Genomic DNA, 25,555 nt, shown 5'->3' with positions numbered 1-25,555 from the left:
TCCAACAAAACATCTAACAACAATTCCAGTTGAATATGTTGAGGTCAATGCCATATATTCCCCATGATGCAACATGTTTTATTTCAGAACAGTTAAATACTCAAGTAGTTGGTGAAAGTAATAAGCCACAACGTTTAGAGATTCAAAAGAAAATACAAAGTCGATGAAATAAGGCGCTTTGTAGGTGTTTCACTTGTTTGCAATACAGGAAGCCCTTAATACATGTTCAACCTTTCATAAGTTCAGTTGTTATCACACACGTGCACACACACCTCAAACCCACTGCCCGAGCCGTTCTACAAGACCTTTGTGCATCACACTGGAGAAAAAGTGAATGCATGTTTCCAGTTGACCTTATTCATTTAGTTAGCTACCTTTCACAGTGAGCCAAACTGGAGCTGAACAATGTTGTAGTAACACATCTGAAAGGTACGTGTTTAAAGCTTTATAAGGAGCACCCTGTGGAGCCTCACCATTAGGCACAGTCACTGCCATGCAGTCAGTCACTACTATGCAGTCAGTCTCTACAGAGTAACAGTCACTACTATGCAGTCAGTCACTACAGAGTAACAGTCACTGCCATGCAGTCAGTCTCTACAGAGTAACAGTCACTACTATGCAGTCAGTCTCTACAGAGTAACAGTCACTACTATGCAGTCAGTCACTACAGAGTAACAGTCACTGCCATGCAGTCAGTCTCTACAGAGTAACAGTCACTGCCATGCAGTCAGTCTCTACGGAGTAACAGTCACTGCCATGCAGTCAGTCTCTACAGAGTAACAGTCACTGCCATGCAGTCAGTCTCTACAGAGTAACAGTCACTGCCATGCAGTCAGTCTCTACGGAGTAACAGTCACTGCCATGCAGTCAGTCTCTACGGAGTAACAGTCACTGCCATGCAGTCAGTCTCTACGGAGTAACAGTCACTGCCATGCAGTCAGTCTCTACGGAGTAACAGTCACTGCCATGCCGTCAGTCTCTACGGAGTAACAGTCACTGCCATGCAGTCAGTCTCTACAGAGTAACAGTCACTACTATGCAGTCAGTCTCTACAGAGTAACAGTCACTGCCATGCAGTCAGTCTCTACAGAGTAACAGTCACTGCCATGCAGTCAGTCTCTACAGAGTAACAGTCACTGCCATGCAGTCAGTCTCTACAGAGTAACAGTCACTGCCATGCAGTCAGTCTCTACAGTGTAACAGTCACTACTATGCAGTCAGTCTCTACAGAGTAACAGTCACTACTATGCAGTCAGTCTCTACAGAGTAACAGTCACTACTATGCAGTCAGTCTCTACAGAGTAACAGTCACTGCCATGCAGTCAGTCTCTACAGAGTAACAGTCACTGCCATGCAGTCAGTCTCTACAGAGTAACAGTCACTGCCATGCAGTCAGTCTCTACAGTGTAACAGTCACTGCCATGCAGTCAGTCTCTACAGAGTAACAGTCACTACTATGCAGTCAGTCTCTACAGAGTAACAGTCACTACTATGCAGTCAGTCTCTACAGAGTAACAGTCACTGCCATGCAGTCAGTCTCTACAGAGTAACAGTCACTGCCATGCAGTCAGTCTCTACAGAGCAACAATCAGTCAGTCAGTCTCTCTACAGATCAACAGCCACTCAGTCAGTCTCTACAGATCGTCAGTCTCTACAGAGCATCAGTCAGTCAGCCTCTACAGATCAACAGTCAGTCAGTCACACAGTCTCGCTGGTGTATTGAACCGGGCATCACAGACCTCAATATGGCTATTCTACCCTCTGGATATCCCGGAGGTCAAAGTGCATAGACAGCGACATGATGTCTCTCTAGCTCACCTGTCTGTAGAGCTGCTTGGCTCACTCCTACTAAAGGATGTAGTCATAGGTACTACTAGTCCTGCTGAAGTATCAACATGTTCAGGGAAAAGTGGATTTTCTCCCAGACACTGAACTCACTACCCTGCCTCTTATGTCCGCCTGTACAGTTTAGAATCCCCTCCACTAATGGTTTAGGTTTGGATATGGGGAGCGTAAACTGATCCCAGATCAGTGCTAACTAAGGGGTGACTTGAGCAAGCATGACAGAGTTGTGGTCAAAACTAAAGTGAATATTGAGCGTTCCTACTGGTTAGGGCTATTGGAAGATGTGTTGATGGAAAACACACACACACACCTACACAGAGACAGACAGACACACACACACACAGGCACACACACACAGACATGTCAGCCGGTCTGTGGGAGAGCTGGGTTGGAGCTAGAATGGAGAGGTTAGACTGAAGGTCAGCTTTTTCCTCCCTGGTCAGTCAGCCAGCTGGTTTTGCCCTTACAGACTAAACTCCCTGACAACACACTGGTTCTCTGTAGGTCAGTTGGTAGAGCATGACACTCGCAACAACAGGATAGTGGGTTTGATTCCCGTGACCATCCACACATAAAGAATGTATACATGACTACGTGGTTTGAATAAAGACCTCTGCTAAATGGCATAAAAACACACCAACAGCAGACACACAGTGTCCATCAACGCTACACTCACTGAGACTGGGGGAACAATGACTTATAAAGGCTTGCTAGCTCAATGGAAAAGTTCATGATGATTAACAATTGACATTCCACTTAGTAATAAAAAAAGACAGAGAAGTTCAGGCACGTTGTGATGTTTTGGAAAACATTCGGCTAAAACTGCTGAGCCTCGTTAGAGATGGTTGTAAGACCTTTGCATTATAAAGGGATAGAAACTCAGCCAATCGTTCTTCAACTGTCAAACACACACTGACAGTCAGACTACAAAAGCATAGACTCAATCAACTATCTCACCTCATATCTCTCTCTATATGTCTCCTACAGTATGACAACCCCAGCTGAGATATTGAGGCAGACAGAGGACAAGGCTCATATCTGGAATGTTCAGGTCATTTGGAATGTGCCGCTGATTCTGGAAGCCTGGCTGCAGCAACACTAGAACTACACCGAAGGAGATGTCTCTTAAAGCTTTACTTGGTCCTGGAGAGTGGAGGAGACGGGTCAGGGGTCAGCCTCCAGGAGAGTGGAGGAGACAGGGGTCAGGAGTCAGCCTCCAGGAGAGTGGAGGAGACACGGGTCAGGGGTCAGTCTCCAGGAGAGTGGAGGAGACAGGGGTCAGGGGTCAGCCTCCAGGAGAGTGGAGGAGACAGGGGTCAGGAGTCAGCCTCCAGGAGAGTGGAGGAGACACGGGTCAGGGGTCAGCCTCCAGGAGAGTGGAGGAGACAGGGGTCAGGAGTCAGCCTCCAGGAGAGTGGAGGAGACGGGTCAGGGGTCAGCCTCCAGGAGAGTGGAGGAGACGGGGATCAGCCTCCAGGAGAGTGGAGGGGTCAGGGGTCAGCCTCCAGGAGAGTGGAGGGGTCAGGGGTCAGCCTCGAGGAGAGTGGAGGAGACGGATCAGCCTCCAGGAGAGTGGAGGAGACTGGTCAGGAGTCAGCCAGGAGAGTGCAGGAGACAGGGGTAAGCCTCCAGAAGAGTGGAGGAGACAGGGGTCAGCCTCCAGGAGAGTGGAGGAGACAGGGGTCAGCCTCCAGGAGAGTGCAGGAGACAGGGGTAAGCCTCCAGGAGAGTGGAGGAGACAGGGGTCAGCCTCCAGGAGAGTGGAGGAGACAGGGGTCAGCCTCCAGGAGAGTGGAGGAGACAGGGGCCAGCCTCCAGGAGAGTGGAGGAGACAAGGTCAGCCTCCAGGAGAGTGGAGGAGTCAGGGGTCAGCCTCCGAGAGAGTGCAGGAGACAGGGGTCAGTCTCCAGGAGAGTGGAGGAGACAGGGGTCAAGGGTCAGCCTCCAGGAGAGTGGAGTAGACAGGGGTCAGCCTCCAGGAGAGTGGAGGAGACAGGGTCAGCCTCCAGGAGAGTGGAGGAGACAGGGGTCAGCCTCCAGGAGAGTGCAGGAGACAGGGGTAAGCCTCCAGAAGAGTGGAGGATACAGGGTTCAGGGGTCAGCCTCCAGGAGAGTGCAGGAGACAGGGGTAAGCCTCCAGAAGAGTGGAGGAGACGGGTCAGCCTCCAGGAGAATGGAGGAGACAGGGGTTAGCCTCCAGGAGAGTGGAGGAGACAGGGGTCAGGGGACAGCCTCCAGGAGAGTGGATGAGACAGCGGTCAGGGGACAGCCTCCAGGAGAGTGGATGAGACAGCGGTCAGGGGACAGCCTCCAGGAGAGTGGAGGAGACAGAGGTCAGGGGTCAGCCTCCAGAGCTGCCTCGGCTAGCTGGTATCACAGTGCAGGGCAATATGGCTGATAGAACAACAATACTAGGATGTATTGCTTCAATTTGAACATATTCTCAACACCGTTCAATCTTTCATTACATGTAACGCCCTCTAAATGGCATTGATGGGTTGCTAGGGTAACAGTCAGGGTCCTTTCTAGAAAAAGAGCATAATTCAATAGAAACGCCAGATTCCGGTAGGTAACTAAGTAATAGCATATCATGGCAACAGTTCGACTTGGTTAAAAACAACAACATCAACAACGTGGAGGCAGTAGCATCCCACACACTTTCTTAGCTAAGCATCTGATCAAGTACCTGACACTACATACCCTGTATGTTACACATGAAACCAGAACATTGCACTATTCAACACAGTAACTATCTGACACATACTTATCTGACAGTGGTACTCAGACTCAATCTCTGCTAGTCAATCCATCAGTCACAAGCACACATACAAGATAATCATCCCAAATGGCATTTACTCATAAGGCTCTGGTCAAAGGTAGTGGCCTTTATAGAGGAAAATGTTCTATTTGAGACACAGACATAGTCACAGAGGTGACGTTAGGGAGGGTCACAGAGGTGACGGTCTGAGGCTCATGTCCCGTTGCTGTGTCACCACAGTGACCCGGTGGGGGTGTCGGTCTAACAGAGGTATGACATCACAAAAACTCCACACGGGTTAATGCTGCATGAATTGCAAAACTCCCTTTCAACTAAAGTACAAATTTAAAATAAAAAAATAGATAAAAAACATGAGACAAAAATAGAAGACAAACAAGAACGAAGACAAACCCAGAGAACACATATTAGTTAAAAAGGTCTATAAAAATACTACTATAGCTACGGTAGAAAGAGCAGCCCTGCAAGCCTCCGAGGTTTCTCTCCAGGGGTTTCTCTCCAGAGGTTTCCCTCCAGAGGTTTCCCTCCAGAGGTTTCTCTCCAGAGGTTTCTCTCCAGAGGTTTCCCTCCAGTGGTTTCCCTCCAGAGGTTTCTCTCCAGAGGTTTCCCTCCAGAGGTTTCCCTCCAGAGGTTTCTCTCCAGAGGTTTCTCTCCAGAGGTTTCTCTCAAGAGGTTTCTCTCCAGAGGTTTCCCTCCAGAGGTTTCCCTCCAGAGGTTTCTCTCCAGAGGTTTCTCTCCAGAGGTTTCCCTCCAGAGGTTTCCCTCCAGAGGTTTCCCTCCAGAGGTTTCCCTCCAGAGGTTTCCCTCCAGAGGTTTCTCTCCAGAGGTTTCTCTTCAGAGGTTTCTCTTCAGAGGTTTCTCTCCAGAGGTTTCTCTCCAGAGGTTTCCCTCCAGAGGTTTCCCTCCAGAGGTTTCCCTCCAGAGGTTTCCCTCCAGAGGTTTCTCTCCAGAGGTTTCTCTCCAGAGGTTTCTCTCCAGAGGTTTCTGTCCAGAGGTTTCTCTTCAGAGGTTTCTCTCCAGAGGTTTCTCTCCAGAGGTTTCTCTCCAGAGGTTTCTCTTCAGAGGTTTCTCTCCAGAGGTTTCTCTCCAGAGGTTTCTCTCCAGAGGTTTCTCTCCAGAGGTTTCTCTCCAGAGGTTTCCCTCCAGAGGTTTCCCTCCAGAGGTTTCCCTCCAGAGGTTTCCCTCCAGAGGTTTCTCTCCAGAGGTTTCTCTGGACCTGGTCCTGGAGATGGAGGCAGTGTGTGATGCCGTCCGTCCCGTACTGACAGACAGACAGACAGCCCTCAGAGAGCCAGGGAAGGGGGGTTAGACCAGGGATGGGATGGGGTTGGGGCTGAGGGTACGGGTTGGGAGCTGGGGGTACGGGTTGGGGGCTGGGGGTACAAGTTGGGGGCTGAGGGTACAAGTTGAGGGCTGGGGGTACAAGTTGGGGGCTGGGGGTAGGGGTTGGGGGCCGGGGTACAGTTTGGGGGCTGGGGGTACAGACTGGGGGGGGGTACTTGTAGTCTCTCTCTGTCTTGTCTCTAGTGGATGGGGTTGATGTCTGTGCGGTGGTTGGGCAGGCCGTGCACAGTGCTGCCCCCTACAGCTGTGCTGGAGGTGGTGATGTTGTTGTGCTGGATGACCTGCTGCTGGGAGCAGGCTGGGGCCGGGCTGCCTGCTGGACTGCTGTCTGGACCTGAGGGGGAGGAGGACAACACACAGGGTGAGAGGACGATTGGCAATTGTGTGTGTGTGTGTGTGTGTGTGTGTGTGTGTGTGTGTGTGTGTGTGTGTGTGTGTGTGTGTGTGTGTGTGTGTGTGTGTGTGTGTGTGTGTGTGTATCAACATGAATGGGTGTGTAGTGAACATGAAACCCTCAATAGAACAACTCTTTCTAGATGTCTGTTTATCTAAACAAACACGGTCCAACAGTTAAAAACCTCTTAATTTTCACCAAATAGAGAACTGTTACATTTCTATGTGCAGTATAAACCACTGAGCGTTGTGTTTTCCAACCAAACATGTATTATCCTCCTTTCAGACCAGCAGAATGAGGCGCGTTGAAAGCGCCTCGGCTTCGGCATGTTTGTTGCCTGTCTGAAAGGTTACACTGCAGCTGTTTAAAAGCCTCCACGAAACCTTTCGTTCTGAAGCACCACTGAACGGGCTGCCGCTTCTGAAGCCGGGCTAACATCCATCACTAGGCAACCAGAACTGTCAATCAAATGATCTCCATCTGCCTGCGCTCAGACCAGTCGCTCCTAAGAAAAGTACTTTGAAGTTTGTTAAGTGCATTTAGTAGAAAGAAAACACATGTACCACAAAAAACTGCAGAAAAACAAAAGCACGTTTTTTTATTTAACCAAGTCAATTAAGAACAAATTCTTATTTTCAATGACGGCCTAGGAACAGTAGGGTTGACTGCCTTGTTCAGGGGCAGAACAAATTTTTACCTTGTCAGCTCAGGGATTCGATCTTGCAACGCTTCGTTTACAAGTCCAACACTCTAACCACTAGGCTACCTGCCGCCCCATCAATCAATGTTTATTGTTGTCAGGGAAACAATAGAACATTCTATGCTGGAGCAGAATTCTACTGTCTGAAAAGGTAGACGCTTTGTAAATTGTCTGAAAGGTTATCAATTATCCACCCATTACTGTAGCTGCATCCTATGTATGAAAGGGTCAAATAAACATGCATTTTAAAACTTTTTTATCCCTTTGAAAACATGTTTGATACATTTTCACAACATACTAGGAGTGACATCTGTACACAGACAGACTGGGCTTATCAATGCAAGTCTCTCCCAGTCAGTCAGCCCAGTCTACTCACCCTCTAAACAAGCAGCCAGTGAGAGCAGGGCAGTGTGAGGGGAAGTGAGCCTGCTTTTCCCCTGTCTGTCTGCTGAAGCCTCACAGCACATTGAGAAGGCAGAAGGCCCTATCCATATCAGAGGGTGGGGTTCTGATGTCATAGTCTGCTGCTGTGGAACAGTCCAATAACCAGCAGGGGGACCGGGACCAGCGGGACTGAACATGGGAGTCTGGAGTCTGACATCTTTTTTTCAGTGGAATCTCTGCAGCGACCTGTGGTTTAGTTCTATGACTCCGGTCCACTTCTGATGGAAAAACAGGCCTCATATTCTGGGGTTGTGATGACCAGTACCAGACTTCCAGGCCGGGTGGTATCCTCGTGCCTCTCTCCCCCACATCCATGAAACAGCGTGGCTGCTGCCAGCATCCGTGCACCCTGTGTGATACACATGGCTGGATCCATATGTCCTCATAGTGCGGTGAGTGTGGGACAGGATGTCTTGACTGTCACCACCCTGGACTGGGCACCCTAACCTCAGGACTGCTTCTAACTCATACACACAGACACTGTATGGCTGGAGAACTGGGAAGGTTCTCTATGCAGGTTCAGCTGCACACTAATGATACGGCACAGGGATGTGTGTTTCGGGGTTTTGCTTGTTTGTGTGTGTGTGTGTGTTTTGGGGTTTTGTGTGTGTGTGTTTCGGGGTTTTGCTTGTTTGTGTGTGTGTGTGTGTTTTGGGGTTTTGTGTGTGTGTGTGTGTGTGTGTTTCGGGGTTTTGCTTGTTTGTGTGTGTGTGTGTTTTGGGGTTTTGTGTGTGTGTGTTTTGGGGTTTTGCTTGTTTGTGTGTGTGTGTGTGTGTGTTTTGGGGTTTTGTGTGTGTGTGTGTGTTTCGGGGTTTTGCTTGTGTGTGTGTTTTGGGGTTTTGTGTGTGTGTGTTTTGGGGTTTTGTGTGTGTGTGTGTATGTGTATGTTTTGGGGTTTTGTGTGTGTGTTGGTGTGTGTGGGTATGGGTGTGTGGTGTGTGTGTGTGTGTGCGTGTGTGTGTGCGTGCAAACAAGCTACTCACTGAGGTAACCTTGGGAGTCTTTCTGCAGAGTGGTGATGGGGCAGTCTTTATGGGTGAGGAGGAGCTGCTTGAGTTGGGTCACCTCGTTCTTCAGCATGGTCACCTCATTCTGACAACAAGCAATCAATCAAATGTGTTTAATAAAGCCCCTTTTACATCAGCAGTTTCCATAAAGTGCTTTACAGTTACCCACTGACACACATTTTGAGCACAATAAGAGAGATTTACTGTTAGCTGGACTGAGTGATTATCTTTGCTTGGTCAATAAATTCTGCTTTTTTTTGTTGTTGAATTGATTCTTTATAAAAGGAAAATAGCTTGTTAAAGCCTCACTGCAAAACTCACAATAAACATTCTGCATCAATATTGCGATTAAGAGTATTATCATTGCTAAAACCATGTACAATTACAAGATTAAGATTTCAATCTTAATTGGAATTTAATAAAACTATGACAAATAAATTAACCAGCTCGTTGTTAGGAATGTCAAAAGACAGACCTCATTTCAGGGGCTGGTTTTTATTTATGGTTGAAAATTGTCTGTATCTCTGAGTGTCTGCCTCCTAGAACTACAACCAGCCCCTACGGAACAACAGACTGGACTACAACAAGCCCCTACGGAACAACAGACTGGACTACAACAAGCCCCTACGGAACAACAGACTGGACTACAACAAGCCCCTACGGAACAACAGACTGGACTACAACAAGCCCCTACGGAACAACAGACTGGACTACAACAAGCCCCTACGGAACAACAGACTGGACTACAACAAGCCCCTACGGAACAACAGACTGGACTACAACAAGCCCCTACGGAACAACAGACTGGACTACAACAAGCCCCTACGGAACAACAGACTGGACTACAACAAGCCGCTACGGAACAACAGACTGGACTACAACAAGCCCCTACGGAACAACAGACTGGACTACAACAAGCCCCTACGGAACAACAGACTGGACTACAACAAGCCCTACGGAACAACAGACTGGACTACAACAAGCCGCTACGGAACAACAGACTGGACTACAACAAGCCCCTACGGAACAACAGACTGGACTACAACAAGCCCCGACGGAACAACAGACTGAACTACAACAAGCCCCTACGGAACAACAGACTGGACTACAACAAGCCGCTACGGAACAACAGACTGGACTACAACAAGCCCCTACGGAACAACAGACTGGACTACAACAAGCCCCTACGGAACAACAGACTGAACTACAACAAGCCCCTACGGAACAACAGACTGGACTACAACAAGCCCCTACGGAACAACAGACTGAACTACAACAAGCCCCGACGGAACAACAGACTGGACTACAACAAGCCCCTACGGAACAACAGACTGGACTACAACAAGCCACTACGGAACAACAGACTGGACTACAACAAGCCCCTACGGAACAACAGACTGGACTACAACAAGCCCCTACGGAACAACAGACTGGACTACAACAAGCCCCTACGGAACAACAGACTGGACTACAACAAGCCCCTACGGAACAACAGACTGGACTACAACAAGCCGCTACGGAACAACAGACTGGACTACAACAAGCCCCTACGGAACAACAGACTGGACTACAACAAGCCCCTACGGAACAACAGACTGGACTACAACAAGCCCCTACGGAACAACAGACTGGACTACAACAAGCCGCTACGGAACAACAGACTGAACTACAACAAGCCCCTACGGAACAACAGACTGGACTACAACAAGCCCCTACAGAACAACAGACTGGACTACAACAAGCCCCGACGGAACAACAGACTGAACTACAACAAGCCCCTACGGAACAACAGACTGGACTACAACAAGCCCCTACGGAACAACAGACTGGACTACAACAAGCCCCTACAGAACAACAGACTGGACTACAACAAGCCATTGAAAGTGTTTGGTCTTCATGATCTGAACTATAGATAAGCAGAGATGTGAGGATGAAAGGAAAACAACTATTGGTAGAGTTGGAGAAAGAAAGTCTTTTTTTTATTATACTAGGCAAGTCAGTTAAGAACAAATTCTTATTTTCAATGACGGCCTAGGAACAGTGGGTTAACTGCCTGTTCAGGGGCAGAACGACAGATTTGTACCGTGTCAGCTCGGGGATTTGAACTTGCAACCTTCCGGTTACTAGTCCAACGCTCTAACCACTAGCTACCCTGCTGCCCGTCTGGGTTGGAGATGGGTGCTACCTAACTTTTACAAGAGTTGAGCAGCATTCAATTCACTAAACTTTATTTAAAATGCTGTACACAGTGGTGCAGGCACGAACACAGATGGAGCTCTAGGGGTGCTGGAGCATCTGGCCTTTTGCCCTCTTATGAAAAAAAAGGTCCAAATGATTCAAATCTAATCTAATTTTATTGGTCACATACACATATTTATCAGATGTTATTGCAGGTGTAGTGAAATGCAGTTTTTTCAAACAAATGACTTTGTATGAAATGTTTAGTGTCTTTTCAGGGAAGGGGGCAGCTGCAGGTCGCCCCAGTCAGTAGCAGAACAAGTGTTTTCCCTCTGAGCACCTGCCCCATCAAAGGTGTGTGGCCCTGCAGTGGAGACCTTATTTACTACATCTCCCTGCTTTTTGAACATAAAAGTCTAATGTGGAGACCTACAACATGTTCCAAATAGCACCATATTCCCTATATAAGCGCACTATTTTTGACCAGAGCTCTATGGGCCCTATGGGCCCTGGTCAAAAGTAGTGCATTAAATAGGGACTAGGGTGCCATTTGCGACATAACCATCTCGTCCACATATATCCTACCAGAAGCTGCATGTTGGTCTGGGTCAGCTCTTCAGCCTTCTTCTCCAGTGACACCACCCATACTTTCCTCTTCTGTCTGCATCGCGTGGCCGCCGCTCGGTTTCTCTCCAGAAACTTCCGCCGCCGTTCGTCAGGGTCCTCGTCTACCGTCCGCCTGCGGCGCCCACCGCTAGGGGTCGGAGACTGCATCGTCTGGCTCGGCTGCATCTGCTGGGCCGCCGGCGACAACTAGAGAGAGAGACCGAGACAGAGAGAGAGAGACAGAGAGAGAACAAGGTCACACACACAAATGGAAAGGGAAAGGAAAGGGGGACACCTAGTCAGTTGTACAACTGAATGCCTTCAACTGAAATGTGTCTTCTGCATTTACAGGTCACTAACAAGGACTTCAACTATGTCTCATTTCCATGTTTCATCTACCCTAACACCTCGTGAAAGTCTTAACCTCGCTGAATTGGTTGTACCCTCCTGGTTCTTACTTCTACTCTACCTGTTTAAAGTCACTATTCACAGTCCCTACTCTGCCTGTTTAAAGTCACTATTCACAGTCCCTACTCTGCCTGTTTAAAGTCACTATTCACAGTCCCTACTCTACATGTGTAAAGCCACTATTCAAAGTCCCTACTCTACATGTGTAAAGTCACTATTCACAGTCCCTACTCTACATGTGTAAAGCCACTATTCACAGTCCCTACTCTACATGTGTAAAGCCACTATTCACAGTCCCTACTCTACATGTGTAAAGTCACTATTCACAGTCCCTACTCTACATGTGTAAAGTCACTATTCACAGTCCCTACTCTACATGTGTAAAGTCACTATTCACAGTCCCTACTCTACCTGTTTGAAATCACTATTCACAGTCCCTACTCTACCTGTTTAAAATCACTATTCACAGTCCCTACTCTACCTGTTTGAAATTACTATTCACAGTCCCTACTCTGCCTGTTTGAAATCACTATTCACAGTCCCTACTCTACCTGTTTGAAATCACTATTCACAGTCCCTACTCTGCCTGTTTAAAATCACTATTCACAGTCCCTACTCTACCTGTTTAAAATCACTATTCACAGTCCCTACTCTGCCTGTTTGAAATCACTATTCACAGTCCCTACTCTACCTGTTTAAAATCACTATTCACAGTACCTACTCTGCCTGTTTGAAATTACTATTCACAGCCACTTCCCTAAAAAAACAAAATTATTCCTATGCCACGTGCCACGTGCCACGTGCCCTCCCCCTCCCCTCCACTTCTTCCCCATCTGAGGGCGTCAGTCAGTCAGTCAGTCAGCCAGCCAGCCAGCCAGTCAGTCAGTCAGCCAGTCAGTCAGTCAGCCAGTCAATCAGTCAGGAGTAGGTGGGTGAGTGAGTGAGTAACTGGACTGATTTACAGAGCAGCCCTGCCCGCCTTGTTAAAGAAGTGTCAGGACAGCGTTTTCCAACGCCCACCTCCACTCAGCCTAACCCTCACAGACACACAGTCAGAAAGAGCCTGCTTTGCTTTCTAAAACCCCTCAGTTTGCCCACTGACTGGTCCTGACATATACTTGGCATGGGGCAAGTGCTTTCAGTCCTCAGATCATTAGCGTTTTCAGGAGGATGGTGGAAAATACAAGTTGTTCTGATGGCAGCTGTGTATACAGCCAGTGTTGTTGTAATGTTTTAACGGTACAGAAGGATATCTTTGGAACATACATGGGGGGTCCTAATGGCTCAACAGTCAAATATACATTAAGGGTCTTAGTTAACCTTTGGCCTTATTGTAATTTACATGACTAACTTCCATGTCAACATCACAATATCAGTCCTGGGACAAATGTTTGAATCAATGTCAAATATAGGTGAAAACCAAAGACAATAACAATATGTATTGTTAGTTGATGCTCGGCTGTGTGTTCTGTCAGCTCTCCATGACTAGTGCTAATAACCCAGGCCAGTCTTATAGGTCTGTACATTATCCTAAACATACAACCCCTGGAACATGTGACCACTGGACTGACTGAAGCCCTGGTCTGTACATTATCCTAAACAAACAACCCCTGGAACATGTGACCACTGGACTGACTGACTGAAGCCCTGGTCTGTACATTATCCTAAACATACAACCCCTGGAACATGTGACCACTGGACTGACTGACTGAAGCCCTGGTCTGTACATTATCCTAAACATACAACCCCTGGAACATGTGACCACTGGACTGACTGACTGAAGCCCTGGTCTGTACATTATCCTAAACATAAACCCCTGGAACATGTGACCACTGGACTGACTGACTGAAGCCCTGGTCTGTACATTATCCTAAACATACAACCCTGGAACATGTGACCACTGGACTGACTGACTGAAGCCCTGGTCTGTACATTATCCTAAACATACAACCCCTGGAACATGTGACCACTGGACTGACTGACTGAAGCCCTGGTCTGTACATTATCCTAAACATAAACCCCTGGAACATGTGACCACTGGACTGACTGACTGAAGCCCTGGTCTGTACATTATCCTAAACATACAACCCTGGAACATGTGACCACTGGACTGACTGACTGAAGCCCTGGTCTGTACATTATCCTAAACATACAACCCCTGGAACATGTTGTGACCACTGGGCTGACTGACTGAAGCCCTGGTCTGTACATTATCCTAAACATACAACCCCTGGAACATGTTGTGACCACTGGACTGACTGACTGAAGCCCTGGTCTGTACATTATCCTAAACATACAACCCCTGGAACATGTGACCACTGGGCTGACTGACTGAAGCCCTGGTCTGTACATTATCCTAAACATACAACCCTGGATGTTGTGACCACTGGTCTGACTGACTGAAGCCCTGGTCTGTACATTATCCTAAACATACAACCCCTGGAACATGTTGTGACCACTGGACTGACTGACTGAAGCCCTGGTCTGTACATTATCCTAACCCTACAACACCTGGAACATGTTGTGACCACTGGACTGACTGACTGAAGCCCTGGTCTGTACATTATCCTAAACATACAACCCCTGGAACATGTTGTGACCACTGGACTGACTGACTGAAGCCCTGGTCTGTACATTATCCTAAACATACAACCCCTGGAACATGTGACCACTGGACTGACTGACTGAAGCCCTGGTCTGTACATTATCCTAAACATACAACCCCTGGAACATGTTGTGACCACTGGACTGACTGACTGAAGCCCTGGTCTGTACATTATCCTAAACATACAACCCCTGGAACATGTTGTGACCACTGGGCTGACTGACTGAAGCCCTGGTCTGTACATTATCCTAACCCTACAACACCTGGAACATGTTGTGACCACTGGACTGACTGACTGAAGCCCTGGTCTGTACATTATCCTAAACATACAACCCTGGAACATGTGACCACTGGACTGACTGACTGAAGCCCTGGTCTGTACATTATCCTAAACATACAACCCTGGAACATGTGACCACTGGACTGACTGACTGAAGCCCTGGTCTGTACATTATCCTAAACATACAACCCCTGGAACATGTTGTGACCACTGGGCTGACTGACTGAAGCCCTGGTCTGTACATTATCCTAAACATACAACCCCTGGAACATGTTGTGACCACTGGACTGACTGACTGAAGCCCTGGTCTGTACATTATCCTAAACATAAACCCCTGGAACATGTGACCACTGGACTGACTGACTGAAGCCCTGGTCTGTACATTATCCTAAACATACAACCCTGGAACATGTGACCACTGGACTGACTGACTGAAGCCCTGGTCTGTACATTATCCTAAACATACAACCCCTGGAACATGTTGTGACCACTGGGCTGACTGACTGAAGCCCTGGTCTGTACATTATCCTAAACATACAACCCCTGGAACATGTTGTGACCACTGGACTGACTGACTGAAGCCCTGGTCTGTACATTATCCTAAACATACAACCCCTGGAACATGTGACCACTGGGCTGACTGACTGAAGCCCTGGTCTGTACATTATCCTAAACATACAACCCCTGGAACATGTTGTGACCACTGGGCTGACTGACTGAAGCCCTGGTCTGTACATTATCCTAAACATACAACCCCTGGAACATGTTGTGACCACTGGACTGACTGACTGAAGCCCTGGTCTGTACATTATCCTAAACATACAACCCCTGGAACATGTTGTGACCACTGGGCTGACTGACTGAAGCCCTGGTCTGTACATTATCCTAAACATACAACCCCTGGAACATGTTGTGACCACTGGGCTGACTGACTGAAGCCCTGGTCTGTACATTATCCTAAACATACAACCCCTGGAACATGTTGTGACCACTGGACTGACTGACTGAAGCCCTGGTCTGTACATTATCCTAACCCTACAACACCTGGAACATGTTGTGACCACTGGACTGACTGACTGAAGCCCTGGTCTGTACATTATCCTAAACATACAACGCCTGGAACATGTTGTGACCACTGGACTGACTGACTGAAGCCCTGGTCTGTACATTATCCTAAACATACAACCCCTGGAACATGTGACCACTGGACTGACTGACTGAAGCCCTGGTCTGTACATTATCCTAAACATACAACCCCTGGAACATGTTGTGACCACTGGGCTGACTGACTGAAGCCCTGGTCTGTACATTATCCTAACCCTACAACACCTGGAACATGTTGTGACCACTGGACTGACTGACTGAAGCCCTGGTCTGTACATTATCCTAAACATACAACCCTGGAACATGTGACCACTGGACTGACTGACTGAAGCCCTGGTCTGTACATTATCCTAAACATACAACCCTGGAACATGTGACCACTGGACTGACTGACTGAAGCCCTGGTCTGTACATTATCCTAAACATACAACCCCTGGAACATGTTGTGACCACTGGACTGACTGACTGAAGCCCTGGTCTGTACATTATCCTAAACATACAACCCCTGGAACATGTGACCACTGGGCTGACTGACTGAAGCCCTGGTCTGTACATTATCCTAAACATACAACCCCTGGAACATGTTGTGACCACTGGGCTGACTGACTGAAGCCCTGGTCTGTACATTATCCTAAACATACAACCCCTGGAACATGTTGTGACCACTGGACTGACTGACTGAAGCCCTGGTCTGTACATTATCCTAAACATACAACCCCTGGAACATGTTGTGACCACTGGGCTGACTGACTGAAGCCCTGGTCTGTACATTATCCTAAACATACAACCCCTGGAACATGTTGTGACCACTGGGCTGACTGACTGAAGCCCTGGTCTGTACATTATCCTAAACATACAACCCCTGGAACATGTTGTGACCACTGGACTGACTGACTGAAGCCCTGGTCTGTACATTATCCTAAACATACAACCCCTGGAACATGTTGTGACCACTGGACTGACTGACTGAAGCCCTGGTCTGTACATTATCCTAAACATACAACCCCTGGAACATGTGACCACTGGACTGACTGACTGAAGCCCTGGTCTGTACATTATCCTAAACATAAACCCCTGGAACATGTTGTGACCACTGGACTGACTGAAGCCCTGGTCTGTACATTATCCTAAACATACAACCCCTGGAACATGTTGTGACCACTGGACTGACTGAAGCCCTGGTCTGTACATTATCCTAAACATACAACCCCTGGAACATGTTGTGACCACTGGACTGACTGAAGCCCTGGTCTGTACATTATCCTAAACATACAACCCCTGGAACATGTTGTGACCACTGGACTGACTGAAGCCCTGGTCTGTACATTATCCTAAACATACAACCCCTGGAACATGTTGTGACCACTGGACTGACTGAAGCCCTGGTCTGTACATTGTCCTAAACATACAACCCCTGGAACATGTTGTGACCACTGGGCTGACTGACTGAAGCCCTGGTCTGTACATTATCCTAACCCTACAACACCTGGAACATGTGACCACTGGACTGACTGACTGAAGCCCTGGTCTGTACATTATCCTAACCCTACAACACCTGGAACATGTTGTGACCACTGGACTGACTGACTGAAGCCCTGGTCTGTACATTATCCTAACCCTACAACACCTGGAACATGTTGTGACCACTGGACTGACTGACTGAAGCCCTGGTCTGTACATTATCCTAAACATACAACCCCTGGAACATGTTGTGACCACTGGACTGACTGACTGAAGCCCTGGTCTGTACATTATCCTAAACATACAACCCCTGGAACATGTTGTGACCACTGGACTGACTGACTGAAGCCCTGGTCTGTACATTATCCTAAACATACAACCCCTGGAACATGTGACCACTGGACTGACTGACTGAAGCCCTGGTCTGTACATTATCCTAAACATAAACCCCTGGAACATGTTGTGACCACTGGACTGACTGAAGCCCTGGTCTGTACATTATCCTAAACATACAACCCCTGGAACATGTTGTGACCACTGGACTGACTGAAGCCCTGGTCTGTACATTATCCTAAACATACAACCCCTGGAACATGTTGTGACCACTGGACTGACTGAAGCCCTGGTCTGTACATTATCCTAAACATACAACCCTGGAACATGTTGTGACCACTGGACTGACTGAAGCCCTGGTCTGTACATTATCCTAAACATACAACCCCTGGAACATGTTGTGACCACTGGGCTGACTGACTGAAGCCCTGGTCTGTACATTATCCTAACCCTACAACACCTGGAACATGTGACCACTGGACTGACTGACTGAAGCCCTGGTCTGTACATTATCCTAACCCTACAACACCTGGAACATGTTGTGACCACTGGACTGACTGACTGAAGCCCTGGTCTGTACATTATCCTAACCCTACAACACCTGGAACATGTTGTGACCACTGGACTGACTGACTGAAGCCCTGGTCTGTACATTATCCTAAACATACAACCCCTGGAACATGTTGTGACCACTGGGCTGACTGACTGAAGCCCTGGTCTTTACATTATCCTAAACATACAACCCCTGGAACATGTTGTGACCACTGGGCTGACTGACTGAAGCCCTGGTCTGTACATTATCCTAACCCTACAACACCTGGAACATGTTGTGACCACTGGACTGACTGACTGAAGCCCTGGTCTGTACATTATCCTAAACATAAACCCCTGGAACATGTTGTGACCACTGGACTGACTGAAGCCCTGGTCTGTACATTATCCTAAACATACAACCCCTGGAACATGTTGTGACCACTGGACTGACTGAAGCCCTGGTCTGTACATTATCCTAAACATACAACCCCTGGAACATGTTGTGACCACTGGACTGACTGAAGCCCTGGTCTGTACATTATCCTAAACATACAACCCCTGGAACATGTTGTGACCACTGGACTGACTGAAGCCCTGGTCTGTACATTATCCTAAACATACAACCCCTGGAACATGTTGTGACCACTGGACTGACTGAAGCCCTGGTCTGTACATTATCCTAAACATACAACCCCTGGAACATGTTGTGACCACTGGGCTGACTGACTGAAGCCCTGGTCTGTACATTATCCTAACCCTACAACACCTGGAACATGTGACCACTGGACTGACTGACTGAAGCCCTGGTCTGTACATTATCCTAACCCTACAACACCTGGAACATGTTGTGACCACTGGACTGACTGACTGAAGCCCTGGTCTGTACATTATCCTAACCCTACAACACCTGGAACATGTTGTGACCACTGGACTGACTGACTGAAGCCCTGGTCTGTACATTATCCTAAACATACAACCCCTGGAACATGTTGTGACCACTGGACTGACTGAAGCCCTGGTCTGTACATTATCCTAAACATACAACCCCTGGAACATGTTGTGACCACTGGACTGACTGAAGCCCTGGTCTGTACATTATCCTAAACATACAACCCCTGGAACATGTTGTGACCACTGGACTGACTGAAGCCCTGGTCTGTACATTATCCTAAACATACAACCCCTGGAACATGTTGTGACCACTGGGCTGACTGACTGAAGCCCTGGTCTGTACATTATCCTAACCCTACAACACCTGGAACATGTGACCACTGGACTGACTGACTGAAGCCCTGGTCTGTACATTATCCTAACCCTACAACACCTGGAACATGTTGTGACCACTGGACTGACTGACTGAAGCCCTGGTCTGTACATTATCCTAACCCTACAACACCTGGAACATGTTGTGACCACTGGACTGACTGACTGAAGCCCTGGTCTGTACATTATCCTAAACATACAACCCCTGGAACATGTTGTGACCACTGGGCTGACTGACTGAAGCCCTGGTCTTTACATTATCCTAAACATACAACCCCTGGAACATGTTGTGACCACTGGGCTGACTGACTGAAGCCCTGGTCTGTACATTATCCTAACCCTACAACACCTGGAACATGTTGTGACCACTGGACTGACTGACTGAAGCCCTGGTCTGTACATTATCCTAAACATAAACCCCTGGAACATGTTGTGACCACTGGACTGACTGAAGCCCTGGTCTGTACATTATCCTAAACATACAACCCCTGGAACATGTTGTGACCACTGGACTGACTGAAGCCCTGGTCTGTACATTATCCTAAACATACAACCCCTGGAACATGTTGTGACCACTGGACTGACTGAAGCCCTGGTCTGTACATTATCCTAAACATACAACCCCTGGAACATGTTGTGACCACTGGACTGACTGAAGCCCTGGTCTGTACATTATCCTAAACATACAACCCCTGGAACATGTTGTGACCACTGGACTGACTGAAGCCCTGGTCTGTACATTATCCTAAACATACAACCCCTGGAACATGTTGTGACCACTGGGCTGACTGACTGAAGCCCTGGTCTGTACATTATCCTAACCCTACAACACCTGGAACATGTGACCACTGGACTGACTGACTGAAGCCCTGGTCTGTACATTATCCTAACCCTACAACACCTGGAACATGTTGTGACCACTGGACTGACTGACTGAAGCCCTGGTCTGTACATTATCCTAACCCTACAACACCTGGAACATGTTGTGACCACTGGACTGACTGACTGAAGCCCTGGTCTGTACATTATCCTAAACATACAACCCCTGGAACATGTTGTGACCACTGGACTGACTGACTGAAGCCCTGGTCTGTACATTATCCTAAACATACAACCCCTGGAACATGTTGTGACCACTGGACTGACTGACTGAAGCCCTGGTCTGTACATTATCCTAAACATACAACCCTGGAACATGTGACCACTGGACTGACTGACTGAAGCCCTGGTCTGTACATTATCCTAAACATAAACCCCTGGAACATGTTGTGACCACTGGACTGACTGAAGCCCTGGTCTGTACATTATCCTAAACATACAACCCCTGGAACATGTTGTGACCACTGGACTGACTGAAGCCCTGGTCTGTACATTATCCTAAACATACAACCCCTGGAACATGTTGTGACCACTGGACTGACTGAAGCCCTGGTCTGTACATTATCCTAAACATACAACCCCTGGAACATGTTGTGACCACTGGACTGACTGAAGCCCTGGTCTGTACATTATCCTAAACATACAACCCCTGGAACATGTTGTGACCACTGGGCTGACTGACTGAAGCCCTGGTCTGTACATTATCCTAACCCTACAACACCTGGAACATGTGACCACTGGACTGACTGACTGAAGCCCTGGTCTGTACATTATCCTAACCCTACAACACCTGGAACATGTTGTGACCACTGGACTGACTGACTGAAGCCCTGGTCTGTACATTATCCTAACCCTACAACACCTGGAACATGTTGTGACCACTGGACTGACTGACTGAAGCCCTGGTCTGTACATTATCCTAAACATACAACCCCTGGAACATGTTGTGACCACTGGGCTGACTGACTGAAGCCCTGGTCTTTACATTATCCTAAACATACAACCCTGGAACATGTTGTGACCACTGGGCTGACTGACTGAAGCCCTGGTCTGTACATTATCCTAACCCTACAACACCTGGAACATGTTGTGACCACTGGACTGACTGACTGAAGCCCTGGTCTGTACATTATCCTAAACATACAACCCTGGAACATGTGACCACTGGACTGACTGACTGAAGCCCTGGTCTGTACATTATCCTAAACATACAACCCTGGAACATGTGACCACTGGACTGACTGACTGAAGCCCTGGTCTGTACATTATCCTAAACATACAACCCCTGGAACATGTTGTGACCACTGGGCTGACTGACTGAAGCCCTGGTCTGTACATTATCCTAAACATACAACCCTGGAACATGTTGTGACCACTGGACTGACTGACTGAAGCCCTGGTCTGTACATTATCCTAAACATAAACCCCTGGAACATGTGACCACTGGACTGACTGACTGAAGCCCTGGTCTGTACATTATCCTAAACATACAACCCTGGAACATGTGACCACTGGACTGACTGACTGAAGCCCTGGTCTGTACATTATCCTAAACATACAACCCCTGGAACATGTTGTGACCACTGGTCTGACTGACTGAAGCCCTGGTCTGTACATTATCCTAAACATACAACCCCTGGAACATGTTGTGACCACTGGACTGACTGACTGAAGCCCTGGTCTGTACATTATCCTAAACATACAACCCCTGGAACATGTGACCACTGGGCTGACTGACTGAAGCCCTGGTCTGTACATTATCCTAAACATACAACCCCTGGAACATGTTGTGACCACTGGGCTGACTGACTGAAGCCCTGGTCTGTACATTATCCTAAACATACAACCCCTGGAACATGTTGTGACCACTGGACTGACTGAAGCCCTGGTCTGTACATTATCCTAAACATACAACCCCTGGAACATGTTGTGACCACTGGGCTGACTGACTGAAGCCCTGGTCTGTACATTATCCTAAACATACAACCCCTGGAACATGTTGTGACCACTGGGCTGACTGACTGAAGCCCTGGTCTGTACATTATCCTAAACATACAACCCCTGGAACATGTTGTGACCACTGGACTGACTGACTGAAGCCCTGGTCTGTACATTATCCTAACCCTACAACACCTGGAACATGTTGTGACCACTGGACTGACTGACTGAAGCCCTGGTCTGTACATTATCCTAAACATACAACCCCTGGAACATGTTGTGACCACTGGACTGACTGACTGAAGCCCTGGTCTGTACATTATCCTAAACATACAACCCCTGGAACATGTGACCACTGGACTGACTGACTGAAGCCCTGGTCTGTACATTATCCTAAACATACAACCCCTGGAACATGTTGTGACCACTGGGCTGACTGACTGAAGCCCTGGTCTGTACATTATCCTAACCCTACAACACCTGGAACATGTTGTGACCACTGGACTGACTGACTGAAGCCCTGGTCTGTACATTATCCTAAACATACAACCCTGGAACATGTGACCACTGGACTGACTGACTGAAGCCCTGGTCTGTACATTATCCTAAACATACAACCCTGGAACATGTGACCACTGGACTGACTGACTGAAGCCCTGGTCTGTACATTATCCTAAACATACAACCCCTGGAACATGTTGTGACCACTGGGCTGACTGACTGAAGCCCTGGTCTGTACATTATCCTAAACATACAACCCCTGGAACATGTTGTGACCACTGGACTGACTGACTGAAGCCCTGGTCTGTACATTATCCTAAACATACAACCCTGGAACATGTGACCACTGGGCTGACTGACTGAAGCCCTGGTCTGTACATTATCCTAAACATACAACCCCTGGAACATGTTGTGACCACTGGGCTGACTGACTGAAGCCCTGGTCTGTACATTATCCTAAACATACAACCCCTGGAACATGTTGTGACCACTGGACTGACTGACTGAAGCCCTGGTCTGTACATTATCCTAAACATACAACCCCTGGAACATGTTGTGACCACTGGGCTGACTGACTGAAGCCCTGGTCTGTACATTATCCTAAACATACAACCCCTGGAACATGTTGTGACCACTGGGCTGACTGACTGAAGCCCTGGTCTGTACATTATCCTAAACATACAACCCCTGGAACATGTTGTGACCACTGGACTGACTGACTGAAGCCCTGGTCTGTACATTATCCTAACCCTACAACACCTGGAACATGTTGTGACCACTGGACTGACTGACTGAAGCCCTGGTCTGTACATTATCCTAACCCTACAACCCCTGGAACATGTTGTGACCACTGGACTGACTGACTGAAGCCCTGGTCTGTACATTATCCTAAACATACAACCCCTGGAAAATGTGACCACTGGACTGACTGACTGAAGCCCTGGTCTGTACATTATCCTAAACATACAACCCCTGGAACATGTTGTGACCACTGGACTGACTGACTGAAGCCCTGGTCTGTACATTATCCTAAACATACAACCCCTGGAACATGTTGTGACCACTGGGCTGACTGACTGAAGCCCTGGTCTGTACATTATCCTAACCCTACAACACCTGGAACATGTTGTGACCACTGGACTGACTGACTGAAGCCCTGGTCTGTACATTATCCTAAACATACAACCCCTGGAACATGTGACCACTGGACTGACTGACTGAAGCCCTGGTCTGTACATTATCCTAAACATAAACCCCTGGAACATGTTGTGACCACTGGACTGACTGAAGCCCTGGTCTGTACATTATCCTAAACATACAACCCCTGGAACATGTTGTGACCACTGGACTGACTGAAGCCCTGGTCTGTACACTATCCTAAACATACAACCCCTGGAACATGTTGTGACCACTGGACTGACTGAAGCCCTGGTCTGTACATTATCCTAAACATACAACCCCTGGAACATGTTGTGACCACTGGACTGACTGAAGCCCTGGTCTGTACATTATCCTAAACATACAACCCCTGGAACATGTTGTGACCACTGGGCTGACTGACTGAAGCCCTGGTCTGTACATTATCCTAACCCTACAACACCTGGAACATGTGACCACTGGACTGACTGACTGAAGCCCTGGTCTGTACATTATCCTAACCCTACAACACCTGGAACATGTTGTGACCACTGGACTGACTGACTGAAGCCCTGGTCTGTACATTATCCTAACCCTACAACACCTGGAACATGTTGTGACCACTGGACTGACTGACTGAAGCCCTGGTCTGTACATTATCCTAAACATACAACCCCTGGAACATGTTGTGACCACTGGGCTGACTGACTGAAGCCCTGGTCTTTACATTATCCTAAACATACAACCCCTGGAACATGTTGTGACCACTGGACTGACTGAAGCCCTGGTCTGTACATTATCCTAAACATACAACCCTGGAACATGTTGTGACCACTGGGCCGACTGACTGAAGCCCTGGTCCGTACATTATCCTAACCCTACAACACCTGGAACATGTGACCACTGGACTGACTGACTGAAGCCCTGGTCTGTACATTATCCTAAACATACAACCCCTGGAACATGTTGTGACCACTGGACTGACTGACTGAAGCCCTGGTCTGTACATTATCCTAATCATACAACCCCTGGAACATGTTGTGACCACTGGACTGACTGACTGAAGCCCTGGTCTGTACATTATCCTAAACATACAACCCCTGGAACATGTTGTGACCACTGAACTGACTGACTGAAGCCCTGGTCTGTACATTATCCTAAACATACAACCCCTGGAACATGTTGTGACCACTGGACTGACTGACTGAAGCCCTGGTCTGTACATTATCCTAAACATACAACCCCTGGAACATGTTGTGACCACTGGACTGACTGACTGAAGCCCTGGTCTGTACATTATCCTAACCCTACAACACCTGGAACATGTTGTGACCACTGGACTGACTGACTGAAGCCCTGGTCTGTACATTATCCTAACCCTACAACACCTGGAACATGTTGTGACCACTGGACTGACTGAAGTCCTGGTCTGTACATTATTCTAACCCTACAACACCTGGAACATGTTGTGACCCCTGGACTGACTGAAGCCCTGGTCTGTACATTATTCTAACCCTACAACACCTGGAACATGTTGTGACCACTGGACTGACTGAAGCCCTGGTCTGTACATTATCCTAAACATACAACCCCTGGAACATGTTGTGACCACTGGACTGACTGAAGCCCTGGTCTGTACATTATCCTAAACATACAACCCCTGGAACATGTTGTGACCACTGGGCTGACTGACTGAAGCCCTGGTCTGTACATTATCCTAACCCTACAACACCTGGAACATGTGACCACTGGACTGACTGACTGAAGCCCTGGTCTGTACATTATCCTAACCCTACAACACCTGGAACATGTTGTGAC

The 25,555-nt window shown here is 47.9% G+C and overlaps 1 protein-coding gene across 1 annotated transcript in view; it reads right to left on the bottom strand.

The window, feature by feature from the left end:
• Positions 1-6,116: 6,116 nt before the first annotated feature.
• creb5b (cAMP responsive element binding protein 5b) overlaps positions 6,117-25,555 on the bottom strand; it is a 72,613-nt gene continuing 53,174 nt past the window's right edge. The window contains exons 4-6 of the mRNA XM_064964414.1: positions 11,274-11,501; positions 8,487-8,595; positions 6,117-6,299 (exon numbers count right to left, since the gene is read on the bottom strand). Of these exons, the coding sequence (XP_064820486.1) occupies positions 6,145-6,299; positions 8,487-8,595; positions 11,274-11,501 (492 nt within the window). The 3' untranslated portion in view covers positions 6,117-6,144. The remainder of the gene's footprint in view (positions 6,300-8,486; positions 8,596-11,273; positions 11,502-25,555) is intronic.

Source organism: Oncorhynchus masou, unplaced genomic scaffold, assembly GCF_036934945.1.
Source record: "Oncorhynchus masou masou isolate Uvic2021 unplaced genomic scaffold, UVic_Omas_1.1 unplaced_scaffold_978, whole genome shotgun sequence".
Taxonomy (NCBI): Eukaryota; Metazoa; Chordata; class Actinopteri; order Salmoniformes; family Salmonidae; genus Oncorhynchus; species Oncorhynchus masou.
The sequence above is the reverse complement of the archived record's forward strand: the minus strand, read 5'-3'. Positions and strand labels throughout refer to the sequence as shown.